At 39.0% G+C, this 13,351-nt stretch overlaps 1 protein-coding gene across 2 annotated transcripts in view; it reads right to left on the minus strand.

Moving 5' to 3' along the window:
* The window catches only part of LOC132396742 (isocitrate dehydrogenase [NADP], mitochondrial-like), a 56,255-nt gene that overhangs the window by 18,801 nt on the left and 24,103 nt on the right, over window positions 1-13,351 (minus strand). For both annotated transcript variants that reach the window (XM_059974596.1, XM_059974597.1), the window contains 3 exons: window positions 7,382-7,525; window positions 5,828-5,964; window positions 836-987 (listed from right to left, as the gene is read on the minus strand). In XM_059974596.1, coding sequence (XP_059830579.1) covers window positions 836-987; window positions 5,828-5,964; window positions 7,382-7,525 — 433 coding nt within the window. The remainder of the gene's footprint in view (window positions 1-835; window positions 988-5,827; window positions 5,965-7,381; window positions 7,526-13,351) is intronic.

Here is a 13,351-nt window from a genome sequence, read left to right on the forward strand (position 1 = left end):
ACATGAGTGGAAATATCATGATATCATAGGGTCAAGTGCCTCAATGAAATGGAAATGGATTTTTGAGTTAGTTAAACTGGAGGCAGGGGGTGGGGGGTGCATGAGGCAATGTAGTATAGGTCAAAGATGATAACAAAGCAGAATAAGAAACAAACTTTACAAGACAGAGACATATAACACGACGACAATTAGAAGTGGCGAGTCTGAGTGAAAACTGACACGGGAATTAGGAAGACTGGAGAAACATCAAACATTAGCAATGATAGAACTGTTCCAATATACGTGATGGTTATATGAGGCAACATGACTGTGAAAATACATGACTGGTATCCTCCTTTGTAAAATAGCGTCATGAACTCCCTCAAGTACAGGGAATGAAATCAAAACAGCACGGAAAGTGTTTACACACTGTAAATTAAAACTCACTATTTGCATAATGACAAAACCAAAGAGAAAAAGAGAAAATCCTGGGGGGAACCAATGCAAATGAAATTTAATACATCCGATAATGATTTCTTGAGGCAGCTGCTGAATCATTTTAAGTCTAAATGTGGTGGGGGTGGGGGGCAAGAGAGATGACAGAGAGGAGGCAGAGGGAGAATAATGTGGAGGCACAGAGACAATAATGCATAGTGTGAAACTGATAATTATTGCAAATGATACCTTAACAACCAAAGTAAATACAGTCAAAATTACAATGCTGAGCGATGTAATTAATATTAACAATCCACTTAGCAATTGTCTTTATAGATTGCAGAACATATACAAATACATTTTGCTAAACTATACCGATGAATCTTTTAAAGAAAGTAGTCTCTCTTTAATTGAGAATTACCTTGTGCCAGGATGTCAGACTGAACATCTCCATCATAGTTCTTACAAGCCCAGACAAAACCTCCTGAAGACTTCAACATCTGTGCCACCATGTCATCGATCAACCGGTGCTCATACCAGATACCCAACTTATCAAAAGCTGCTTTATAATTACTGTTGGAGCAAAAACAAAAAGTCAGCCTTGTCTAATCAATCCAACCACCCATAAATGAACAAAATGATGAACTCCAAAAAGCTGATTTTGCACTTTAAACATTTAATGCAAGCAGAGATGAACATAAGTTTACAAGATATGTCAAGGTGTGTTCTGGCAAGTTTGTTACTGATTTGCCATACCATGGCAGCCACATGCATCATATAAATCACGACAGCATTTCAATAACAAGATCTTCTGTGGTTAAATTTCAGGAACCAATTCCAAGATATCCCTAGTGAATAGTGCAATTACATTTGGTATTTGGCAGTAATGGCTCCAGGCATCTAACTTTTACAGCATTGGCTGTAATAATAGTTATCCTCAGGAATAAAGGGCTTTCATGCATGGTTACTCAACGTGACCCCTGCTGGAGACCATATGTCTGCACAATTAAACTGTCCAATGTGTAGAAATGCCTGCCAGACAGAACAGACCATATGGCCCCTCAAGTCAGCTCTGCCATTTAGCAAGATCATATGACATTGGACTCAACAACACTTTTCAACTTATCTCTAATAATCTTACCCACAGCTATCAAACAAAACTTAACTGTGTTTAATAGTTCTTCCTCCACAGCTCTCTGGAGATTCCAGAGATTCAAGACTCCCAGGGTAGAAATTCTTCCTCTATCTTAAATGGGTGACCTCTTTCACTGAAACAATTCTTCCATCAGAGAAAACATCCATTCAGCCTATAAACTTCTTAATGCTCTGTTTTTCTTTCAACTATTAAGCTAACACTTCCATTTAGAGTTAGAGAGACAGTAAATAGTTATGAGACATCTAAGTTTAGCTATGATACAATATCTTAGGGGCTGAAGAAAATAATTTAGTTGTTTGTGTCTTAACAGTTCACAAGCATGAGTTTCTATCTCCTAATGGCCTAGCAGTCAAAAGTTAAGCTAAATATCAGGGTCTAAAAAGAAGTGTACCTTTTGTAAAAGAAGTTACTAAAGGCTAGGCCCAAGTAAGTGGTAGTTCATAAAGCAGAATATAGAGAAGTTGTTTTGTTTAAAATCAATAAAAATGCAGAAAATGAAAAGGAGAACAAGTTTATTAATAGTTTATTGTAATTCCTTCCTCATCAGTACTGCTCGTAACCTCCCTCATAACAATTCAGTCAACTGCAAGTTAGGAAATCAGAGTTTTAATGGATGAGTTATTAACACGCAGAGTTAGACTGGATTATGAATAAATTTAATAAAGGTTTTGAAAGTTATAGAGGGGTTAAGTAACAGTACATAGGGAAAAATGTAACCACTGACAAGTGTAATGAGGAATTAGATTTGAAATAATTGACAAACAATACAAGAGGCAAGATGAGATGTCATAAGCTGGAATGTATTTGAATAAGTGGTGGAAGCAGATTTAAATATCAATTTCAAAAGGAAATTGGATATAAACTTAAAATGAAATGCAGTATGCAAGACCAGAAGAGTGGAACAACATGGACAATGCTTTCAATGCACTGGTTAAAGCACAATAAATGGCCTCCTGTTATCTTATAACTTGTGATTAACAACACTGAAATGGAGTAGCTTGGCATGTTCGGTAATTTAATTATACAGAGACAAGATACTTCAAATGCACTGAAATAAATAAACCTGATAATAAAAATTTATAAACACTAATCTGTGATGTTACACAATGTTACACAAATAGATATTGGTCCTTGCGAGTCACTTCCCAAAAAGACATCCAAATTGTTTACAGAAGCAACTCTAATTGTTAAATTGAAGGAAATAATTTAGGCAGAGAAGTTTGTAACACTGGCACAGAATTTTTCAATAACATTAATGAACAACATGGGGACACTGCTCTGTACTTACATTTTGTTTTTGTTTTCTATAATTGGGCAGTTCAAATGGTTTCGGCATGGACTGAAAGGGCTGCTTCTGTGAATTTCTATGACTCTAATTATAGTTAACTGTTTTGGTAGCCCTTTATAATTAGCAGTGGTAAATAGCATTTGCTAATACTCTGTACACTTTCTTCTGTTTTTCCTCTTCTTCTTGGGCATTCTGCCTTTCACATTTCAGTTGAACAAAATTAAATATAGTATGTACATTTTAGTTCATTCACAGTACAAGGCCAGCATTTCTTACACATCTCCATTTCTTCTGAGAATGACAAAGAACACTGAGACTCTGACTGAGAATGACTCTGTTTAAATGACTACTTACACTTACATCCATCATCATGAAGTGTTTTGAGAGGCTCGTCACGAGGCACATCAAGACCCTGCTGCCCCCCTCACTGGACCCCCTGCAGTTTGCGCACCGTCTCAACAGATGACGCCATTGCCACCACCCTCCACCTGGCCCTAACCCACCTAGACAAGAAAGACACATATGTTCGGATGCTGTTCATAGGCTTCATATCAGCATTCAACACAATCATCCCTCAGCAACTGACTGGAAAGCTGAGCCTACTGGGCCTGAACACCTCCCTCTGCAACTGGATCCTAGACTTCCTGACTGGGAGACCTCAGTCAGTCCGGATTGGGAGCAGCATCTCCAACACCATCACACTGAGAACGGGGGCTCCCCAGGGTTGTGTGCTCAGTCCACTGCTGTTCACTCTGCTGACCCACAATGGTGCTGCAACACACAGCTCGAACCACATCATCAAGTTCGCTGATGACACGACCGTGGTGGGTCTCATCAGCAAGAACGATGAGTCAGCTTACAGAGAGGAGGTGCAGCGGCTAACGGACTGGTGCAGAGCCAACAACCTGTCTCTGAATGTGAACAAAACAAAAGAGATGGTTGTTGACTTCAGGAGGGCATGGAGCGACCACTCCCTGCTGAACATCGACGGCTCCTTGGTAGAGATTGTAAACAGCACCAAATTTCTTGGTGTTCACCTGACAGAGAATCTCACCTGGTCCCTCAACACCAGCTTCATAGCAAAGAAAGCCCAGCAGCATCTCTACTTTTTGCAAAGGCTGAGGAAAGTCCATCTCCCACCCCCCATCCTTATCACATTCTACAGGGGTTATATTGAGAGCATCCTGAGCAACTGCGTCACTGCCTGGTTCGGAAATTGCACCATCTCGGATCGCAAGACTCTGCAGTGGATAGTGAGGTCAGCTGAGAAGATCATCGGGGTCTCTCTTCCTGCCATCATGGACATTTACACTACACGCTGCATCCGCAAAGGAAACAGCATTATGAAGGACCCCACGCACCCCTCATAAATCTCTTCTCCCTCCTGCCGTCTGGGAAAAGGCTCCGAAGCATTCGGGCTCTCACGACCAGACTATGTAACAGTTTCTTCCCCCAAGCTATCAGACTCCTCAATACCCGAAGCCTGGACTGACACCTTGCCCTACTGTCCTGTTTATTATTTATTGTAATTCCTGCACTGTTTTTGTGCACTTTATGCAGTCCAGTGTAGGTCTGTAGTCTAGTTTAGCTTTCTTTGTGTTTTTTTTTTATTACATAGTTCAGTCTAGTTTTTTGTACTGTGTCATGTAACACCATGATCCTGAAAAACGTTGTCTCATTTTTACTATGTACTGTACGAGCAGTTATGGTCGAAATGACAATAAAAGTGACTTGACTTGACTTGGAATCATCTGCATTTGTGCACAACACAAAGGCACTTGCACAATTTTGAAACTTGGGGAACTGTGTTACGTACCCCGTAACTGGGTCACTTATCAGCAAAGATAGAGAGGTCCGTTGAAGTCTGATGGTACCATTTTTAACAGTATTTATTGATAAAGATACACAAAAATAATATCAATGCAAACATACAGATAATATACGTCGTCAATACTAAATCTAAAAGCGCGGGTATAATAATAATCAATAAGAAATAGCTCTATCGTTGTCTAGGGGATAATGTATTGTCCGATGGAAATATAAAAGTCACTGTTAGTTCGTTCAAGCTGCAGCGTTTTGTTTTGAAAGAAAGACGGGTTAAACTTGCCCAGTCCTTTTATGATGCCAATCCTTCGAGAGTCTTTGGGAGTTAGTTTCCCCGTTGTTAGCTAAAAGCTGTTCTTCCGTGGTAAAAGCCACCGGTTCTGGGGCAAAATGGAACCGAACGCACGTGGCCTCCTCCCATTGGCTTCCGCTATTACGGGATCGCTAGCGTTTCTTTTGGTGCGTCTGAGGGGCTGTTCCCACAGACCCTCTTTTATCCTGACTCACAGGGTCTCAGATGTCAATCAGGTTGGGGTGAGGCAATCCTTCCCTCAACCAGCCCACTTTGCCTGAGGGCTTCCACGTAGCACAGTATTGCAATACACAAGTTCGTCTCCAAGAGACAATGGCCGTTTCCCGTAGCTTTATGTCGCCGGGGGGAACAAGACATTCCGCACGTCTCTCTCTCATTTCCTGGGTCTCCTGACCCAAATCAATAGTGATCTTGCGATTCTCACAAAGGAGGGGGCTACCCCGCACCCTTCGGCCCCTCAGAGCTGTGGTACATTCATAACAACTGTAAGACTTTTGCCCGGTGGGAACAAATGGGACAACATTATCAAGTCTGGATGGTGTGTAAATTGGGAGAAATATATAATCCATAGGTTTCCTGTATTTAAGCTCCCATTGCCATCATCCTTACTATCTCACAAGCTCATCATCTCCAGATTCTCCTATCACCCACTTACCCGACAGGTAATTTATAGCAGCCCAGTTCAGGGTGTTTCTGGGATTTGAGAAACCAGAATACCTGGAGGAAACTCAGAGGCCACATGGAAAAGATGCAAACTCCACACCGTTAACCCGCATTTAGCAAACCTACAGCAGAAAATATTCTTTTCATTAGATTCTCTGGGAAAACTTACTGATCAAAAATATCCTGGAATATGTCCTTAAACCTTCCATCATATGCCTTCATAATAGTGTTTTTGGTACTCATATAAAGAGGCCGCTTCTTGGATAGGGCATATTGGAAGCAGCTGTGTGCAAATCCTGTAATAGACTGGTATTAAAAAGGTGAAAAGATTATTTACATTATATTATTGTACAAGAGTTAGAACATCATGTTGCAGTTATAATAACTACCAGTTCGACTACTCTTGACAGCCACCATTGTGGCAGAATGTAGATTAAGAGATGGAGAGAACAAATGAAGGTTTAAAACATCCAAAGAACTGTTTCACTGAAGAAAAGACAGAATGTGACAGAATACAAGATAATTAATGTGAAGGCCTATTCAAGCAGTATCACAGTGCAAAACAGAGTAAACAAGGCCGATAATCTGCAAAAAGGACTATCGAAATGATATGGTGTTAGAAAACGGAAAAAGAGTGTAGACTATGGTATTAAGAACAAGCGTAGCCCAAAAAAAAACCTGGAGTCAACGTGACACAGCCACAGGAAAGGTTTTGAGAGATAGACTGATTTTCATCTATTAAGTATTTCTTCTTTGTACTGAATGCAACTTCCTTAATAAATCTGTCATATTTATAACCAATATAGCTGAACATTGTGGTTCACAACAGTCATGACTGAATCTCTCTACATTAAATTTTCTCTGTAAAATAAACCCACTAACTGAGCAATCTTCCAGATGGGGGAAGAGGGAGGACAAGGGAAAAGGGGAATAAGAGGAGATAGTCTTTTGCCAAGTATCTGGACAGTAAATTGAATACAGTCTATTATCTCCCATGCATTGTAAGTGTTTGCTCAACAGTTTAATTTATATTAGTAGATTTGACTTTTGAGAAATTAAGTCTTACCATTTTCTAAAGGTATTGTCAGTTTTATTCTGAACTGTTGATTTATTCCTTGAGCCTGGCACAAAGAAACAAACAAGAGAGAATCTGCAGATTCTGGAAATCTAAGCAACACACACAAAATGCTGGAAGAACTCATCAGGCCTGACAGCATAAAGGGTCTCAGCCTGAAATGTCAACTATATTCTTTTCCATAGTTGCTGCCAGGCCTGTTGAGTTTCTCCAGCATTTGGTGTGTGTTACAAAGAAACAAAGCTTGTCCAGGTCTCCACCATTGTCACGTTCAATTACTCACTTCAGAAATGCTCACTACCACACACGTATCTTCTACACCAAACCAACTAATGTGCATCAAGTTGTAGAAGTCTTGTACAGTATAAATACAGCTGCCAGAGTTGGGTTGATGTTTTCACATAGAATCTGGGCAAATGGTGTAATTATAACACTAGACCTCTCCCTGTAACTTCTGCAGCACCACCTCTCCACCTCCTCTCCCAACTGACATGCTATCCTGACTGTGGGGAAGAAGCATCACTTGGCTCGCTACCTAACACCAAAATGGACAAGTCATTTTGACCTTCCAGGGTAATTGCAGATAAGCAACGAATGCTCAGAATTTACAGAAAGGAATTGAGATTCAGCCAGTTTGAAACGTCTTACCTCATCAGTGTTGTACATTCCCATTCCCACTCCTCCACCAGGGAAGTCAAACACATTCCATTCCAGGGATTCACTACCATCTTTGGGGAGGAAGACAAGCTTAAAGTTGCCTGGGCTGTCCATGACAAAATCTATTGCTTGATACTGAAATGGAATTATTGTTAACATTAGATACAATTCAAAATAAAACAAGTAATCAATAAAAGGCCTTTCAATATAACTCTCCACTCTTGATTCCCAAAACAGATGCAAGTGCTGCCCCCAAATGAGACTCATTCTATTTTCCTGTATTTTCATAATGATTCTCTAGTTCTTGGTTTTATTGACATCTACCGTATGCTGATGTTTTGGAGGTGGGCTGAAGAACAGAAGAGATGCAGTGGTCAGCACAGCAGACATTAGTATCTGTCATCATTCACGTGACATGAATATCTGTACGGTCTCTCAGTGCCATAAAGCAATTTTAAAACATGGATCTCACGGACCCTGCAAAGTTAGTTCCAGTCATACATTCTGTACAATCTGACTGAAGATTCAAGATTGTTTACTGTCATTCTTCAGTACACAAGTGTAACAGGGAAAAATGATTGTTACTCCAGATCTGATGCAACATAAAAAACATAATAAATATAAATGTAAAGCTAAAGTACAAATAACTGTTGAGTGTGACCGTATATACAGAAGATTAGATTATTACTGTTGGCCATGAAGGAATTAAAATATGGAAGAAGACATTAAACTCAATGAGTCAAGGACAACAGAAGTAGATGGACAAGATATCTTTGTTCTTGCCACGAGCTTGAAGGAATGGAGGCTGCCGTTTTGTGAAGCTGCTCTGTAACCTCCATTTGGTGAACTATTTGATGAACGAATTCTGGGATAACTTAATCAGAGTAATTGAACATAGACACAAATATTTTCTGTTAATGATCTGCTAAACCTGAGACCATTCTCAGACAAACTGTTTATTGTATAGAATGGCAGGTTTGCAGAAGTAATCTCATTATCTCTACCCAGTGTGTGGGTGACCCACTTTGACTGGTCTGACCCAAGTCAAATAGAACAAAAGAAGTCACCTACACCATGAAATGTGTAGCCCATGGCGACATCCAATAGAAATCTGACACAGGTATGTCAGATGACCTTGACCAATGAGATTGAAATGCAACATTTGAACTGATCAGGAAAGAGTATAAGAATGAAAGGCTTCAAATGCAAAGAGGCGAAAATTCCAGAGAGTTACTATCGCAAGGAAGAATCCCATGAGTATTGGTACAGAGGGATCAACAGAATTCATGTTTTAAGTTGGTGCCTGAGGGTCAACATGGCTAGTTGATGTTTGTGCAGAGACAATAAAGTGCGAGCTTTGATTAATTAAGAGATGTGTAGTGAATTGTCTAACCTAGACCTGTTGATAATTGGTTAACATTACATCCTGGTTCTACCACCCCAATGTTTTGAGACAGCCTCTCTCAAAAGGATTTTATCATTAAGGGGTGCAATGAACGTGATCTCCATAAAGAGAAATGCAATAGACAGCATCAAAAACTAGACAATTTTTTGACTTTGAGAAGTTCTTGACCATTAATCATGAAGAATAGGGCATCCTCCTTAGCTTTAGCTTGTCTGCAGAAATCGACCTGACTCTTATATCATGACTTGCAAGTCCCAATTTTAATCAACGGGTCCACAACAGACTGAAATGGCTTCACTTCTCTTGCTTCAATAATGCTATCTTTAAAATTTTCCTCTTCACCTCCCCTCTTAATTCTTTGCCTTAGAATCTAATAGTTTTCAAATTTGCCTCATATGGACCTTACAATGCATTTCTACGTTAATGGTGTAAAAATGTAGACTGCTATCATTAAGAACTCAGGTTCCTTCTTTCCACTACTGGACAATGCCACTGGTGAAAGCAAAATATCACTGTCTTATGACGGCAGTCAAAGCCACTCTTCGAAGAATTTACTACTGTGTAGTGAAGACAGTCTATCAGGTCCTTGCAGGCAGGTGTGCTAGAACAGTTGGGAAGGGTTTAAACTAATTAGGCAAGGTGATGGGAACTGGAGTAAGAGGGCTGAAGATGGGGTAGTTGGTACACAAGCAGTGGTAGTGTGGACTGAGTCTGTCAGGAAGGACAAGCAGATGATAGGGCAGTCAGTGGGTGAGTTGCAGTGCAAAAAAAGGGGGACAAAATAGAAAAGGGTGATGAATGTAGGACTGAAGGTGTTATATTTGAGTGTACACAGTGTACATGATAGATGATCCTGTAGCACAGTTAAAGATTGGCAGATATGACACTGTGGGCATCACTGCATCGTGGCTGAAAGAAGATTGTAGTTGGGAGCTTAACAACCAAGGGTACACATTAAAGGACGAGCAGGTACGCAGAGGGGGTGACTTGGCTCTGTTGGTAAAAAAATTGTACCAAATCCTTAGAAAGAGGTGACATAGGTGATCATAAGATGTATAATCCTTGTGGGTAGAGTTAAGAAACTGTAAGGGTAAAAATACCCTGATATGAGTTATATGAAGGCCTCTGAACAGTAGCCAGGATGTGGGCTACAAATTACAATGGGAGATAGAAAAGGCATGTCAAAAGGGCAATTTTATGATAGTCATGGGGGTTTCAAAATGCAGCTAGATTGGAGAAATCAGGTTGGTGCTGGATCCCAAAAGAGAGAATCTGGAATGTTTGCAAGCTGGCTTTTTAGAGCTACTTGTAGTTGAGCCCACTAGGGGGTCAACCATTTTGAGTTGGGTGTAATGAAATGGATTTGATTAGGGAGCTTAAGGTAATGGAACAGCAGACAGAGATCATATTATGATAGAATTCACCCTTTCATTTGAGACAGAGAAGCTAACATCAGAGGTATCAGTATTAGTGTGGAATAAAGGGAATTATAGAGCATGAGAGGGGAACTGAACAAAAGTTGATTAGAAGGTGACTTTAACAGGGATGATAGCAGAGCAGCAATGGCTAGAACTTCAGGGAGCAGTTCAAAAGCTGTTGGATAGAGATATCTCAAAGAAAAAGTAGTATTCTAAAGACAGGATGATGCATACATGACTGACAAGGAAAGTCAAAGCCAACATAAAAGTAAAAGAGGGGGCAAATTATAATAGAGTAAACATTAGCGGGAAGTTAGAGGATTGGTAAGTTTTTAAAAAGCCAACAGACAGCCATTAGGAGGGAAAAGATGAGATATGAAGGTCAGCTTGCCAATAATATCAAAGAGGATACAGATGTTTTTTCAGATATATAAAGTTCAAAGTTCAAAGTAAATTTATTATCAAAGTACATACATGTCAACATAAATAACCCTGACATTCACTTTCTTGCAGGCAGACTCAATAAATCCAATAACCACAGTAGAATCAATGAAAGACCACTCCAACTTAACCAAAGTGCAAATACAAAAAGAAATAATTAAATAAATAAACAATAAATATCAAGAATGTGAGATGATCAGTCCTTGAAAGCATAAGTTGTGGGGATATTTCAATGACAGTGCAACTGAAGTTGAATGAAGTTGTCTCTCTGGTTCAAGAGCCTGATGGTTGACAAGTAATAACTGATCATGAAGCTGGTGTTGGTGAGTCCTGAAGCTCCCAGACCTTTTTCCTGATGGAAGCAGCAGGAAGAAAGCATGGCCTGGGTGGTGGAGGTCCTTGAGGATGTTGTTTTCCTGCGACAATGCTTCGTGTACATGTGCTCAATGATGGGGAGAACTTTACCCTTGATGGATTAGGCCATATCCGCTACTTTTTGGAGGATATTCCGTCCAAGGACATTGGATGCAGCCAGTCAATATACTTCACTACACACCTATAGAGGTTTCTCAAATGTTTTAGAGGCAGGTGATAAAATAGGCCAAAGTCAGTATGGTTTCCTTAAGAGAAAATGTTGCCTGACAAATCTGTTGGAATTCTTTGAGAAAATAGCAAGCAGGGTAGACAATATAATTGGTTTCAAAAAGGGATTAGATATATAGGTGACTGTTTTGAAGGAGGTAAATTGATGTTGTTTGATCAACTAAAGAATAAATATAAAATATCAAATAACACTCTTTTCTGTTATTTTCAATTAAGGGCTTATTTAAGAGATAAACTGGGTCAAACAATGTTAATGCCGAAGCCTAATGAAATAGAAATTTTAATTCAAAAAGGAAAAATTAAAAAATTTACTTCTTGTATGTACAATTTGATTGAAAAACAGACAATTAAACAAGGAATTCATAAGACAAAAATGGGAAACTGATCTGAATATTAAAATTGATGAAATAAGTTGGTCAAGACTATGCCTGACAGTATGACAAATACAATAAATGTCCGACTTAGATTAGTACAATACAATTTTTTACATCAATTATATATTACACCACAAAAAATAAATAGATTAAACCCAAATTTATCTGATCAATGTTTTCGATGTTATCAAGAAATCGGTACTTTTTTACGCTCTACTTGGTCTTATTTTAAAATTCAACCTTTTTGGATAAATTTAAGAGTTTTATTGGAACAAATTATTGGAATACAACTTCCACATAACCCAATATTATTTTTACTAGGTGATATTGAAGGGATAAAACCGAAACTTAAATTGAACAAATATCAGAAAAAATTTATAAAAACTGCATTGACAGTAGCTAAAAAGGCTATTGCAGTTACTTGGAAATCAGATTCATACTTAACTATGGACCGTTGGAATAACGAAATTTTTAGCTGCATTTCACATAGAAAAAATTACTTATAATTTAAGAAATGAATATGACATATTTTTGAAAATTTGGCATCCTTATTTACAAAAGATAGGATTAAATATATGGGCCCTTGGAAGATAAAGTTATTAGCCATTTGGGGAAAGAAATAAATATATATATTAAAGTTATTTTGAATTCCATGGAGTACATGGGGATCTTCTGATATCCAGGCAATCTTTCTTTCTTTTTCTCTTTCTTTTCCTCTTTTTTTTAGATGAAATACAGTGTTGGAAAGTGCATAGTCATATACTTTCATAGGAGGAATAAAAGCAGAGAATGCTTTCTAAATGTGGAGAAAATTCAAAAATCCAAGGTGCAAAGAAACTTGGGAATCTTTGTGCGGGATTCCCTAAACGTTAGCATGCAGGTTGAGTTGTCGGTGAGGAAGGTGAATGCAATATTAACATTCATTTCAAGAGGACTGGAAAATAAAAGCAAGAATGTAATGCTGAGGGTTTATAAGGCACTGGTGAGCATTGGAGTACTGTGAGCGGTTTTGGGCCTCTTATCCAGGAAAGGATGTGCTAACATTGGAGAGGGTTGAGAGGAGGTTCATGAGAATGATTCAAGGAATGAAAGGGTTATCATATGGTTCTGGGCATATACTCCCTGTAATTTAAAAGAATGATGGGGAATCTTATTGAAACCTGTTGAATGTTGATCAGCTTAGGTACAGTGGATGTGTACAGGGTATTTTCTACAGTGGGGGAGTCTAAAACCAGAGGACACAGCCTCAGAGTAGAAGAAGCATCCTTTAGAACAGAGGTAAGAAGAAATTTCTTAGCCAGAGAGTGGTTAATCTGTGGAATTCACAGGCAGGTTTTTGAGTGCATTTAAGGCGGAGGTTGATAAGTTCTTGATTAGTCAGGGCAAAAAAGGTTACAGGAAGAAGGCAGGAGAATGGGGTTGAGAGGGAAATGGATCAGCCATGATGAAATGACAAAGCAGACTCGAGCCAAAAGGCTTAATTCTTATGGTCTACGTGGATGTAAGGTATAGGATTAAGTTCAAACCTATCGAATGGCTGAGTATTCAAAGTCTTATGGTGTACTGCTTAAATACTTTCTGCTGAGTTTCAAAAAAACACTTGTTAATGGAAAATTGCCCAAACACCTCATCTTGCAAACAGCTATATTCTGTGACTATCATTTCATCCACTTGTTCATAAACCTAGATAGGTGTGTTATAGCATGTGCTAAACACTGAA

Source organism: Hypanus sabinus, chromosome 7 (genome assembly GCF_030144855.1).
Source record: "Hypanus sabinus isolate sHypSab1 chromosome 7, sHypSab1.hap1, whole genome shotgun sequence".
In the NCBI taxonomy this organism is placed as follows: Eukaryota; Metazoa; Chordata; class Chondrichthyes; order Myliobatiformes; family Dasyatidae; genus Hypanus; species Hypanus sabinus.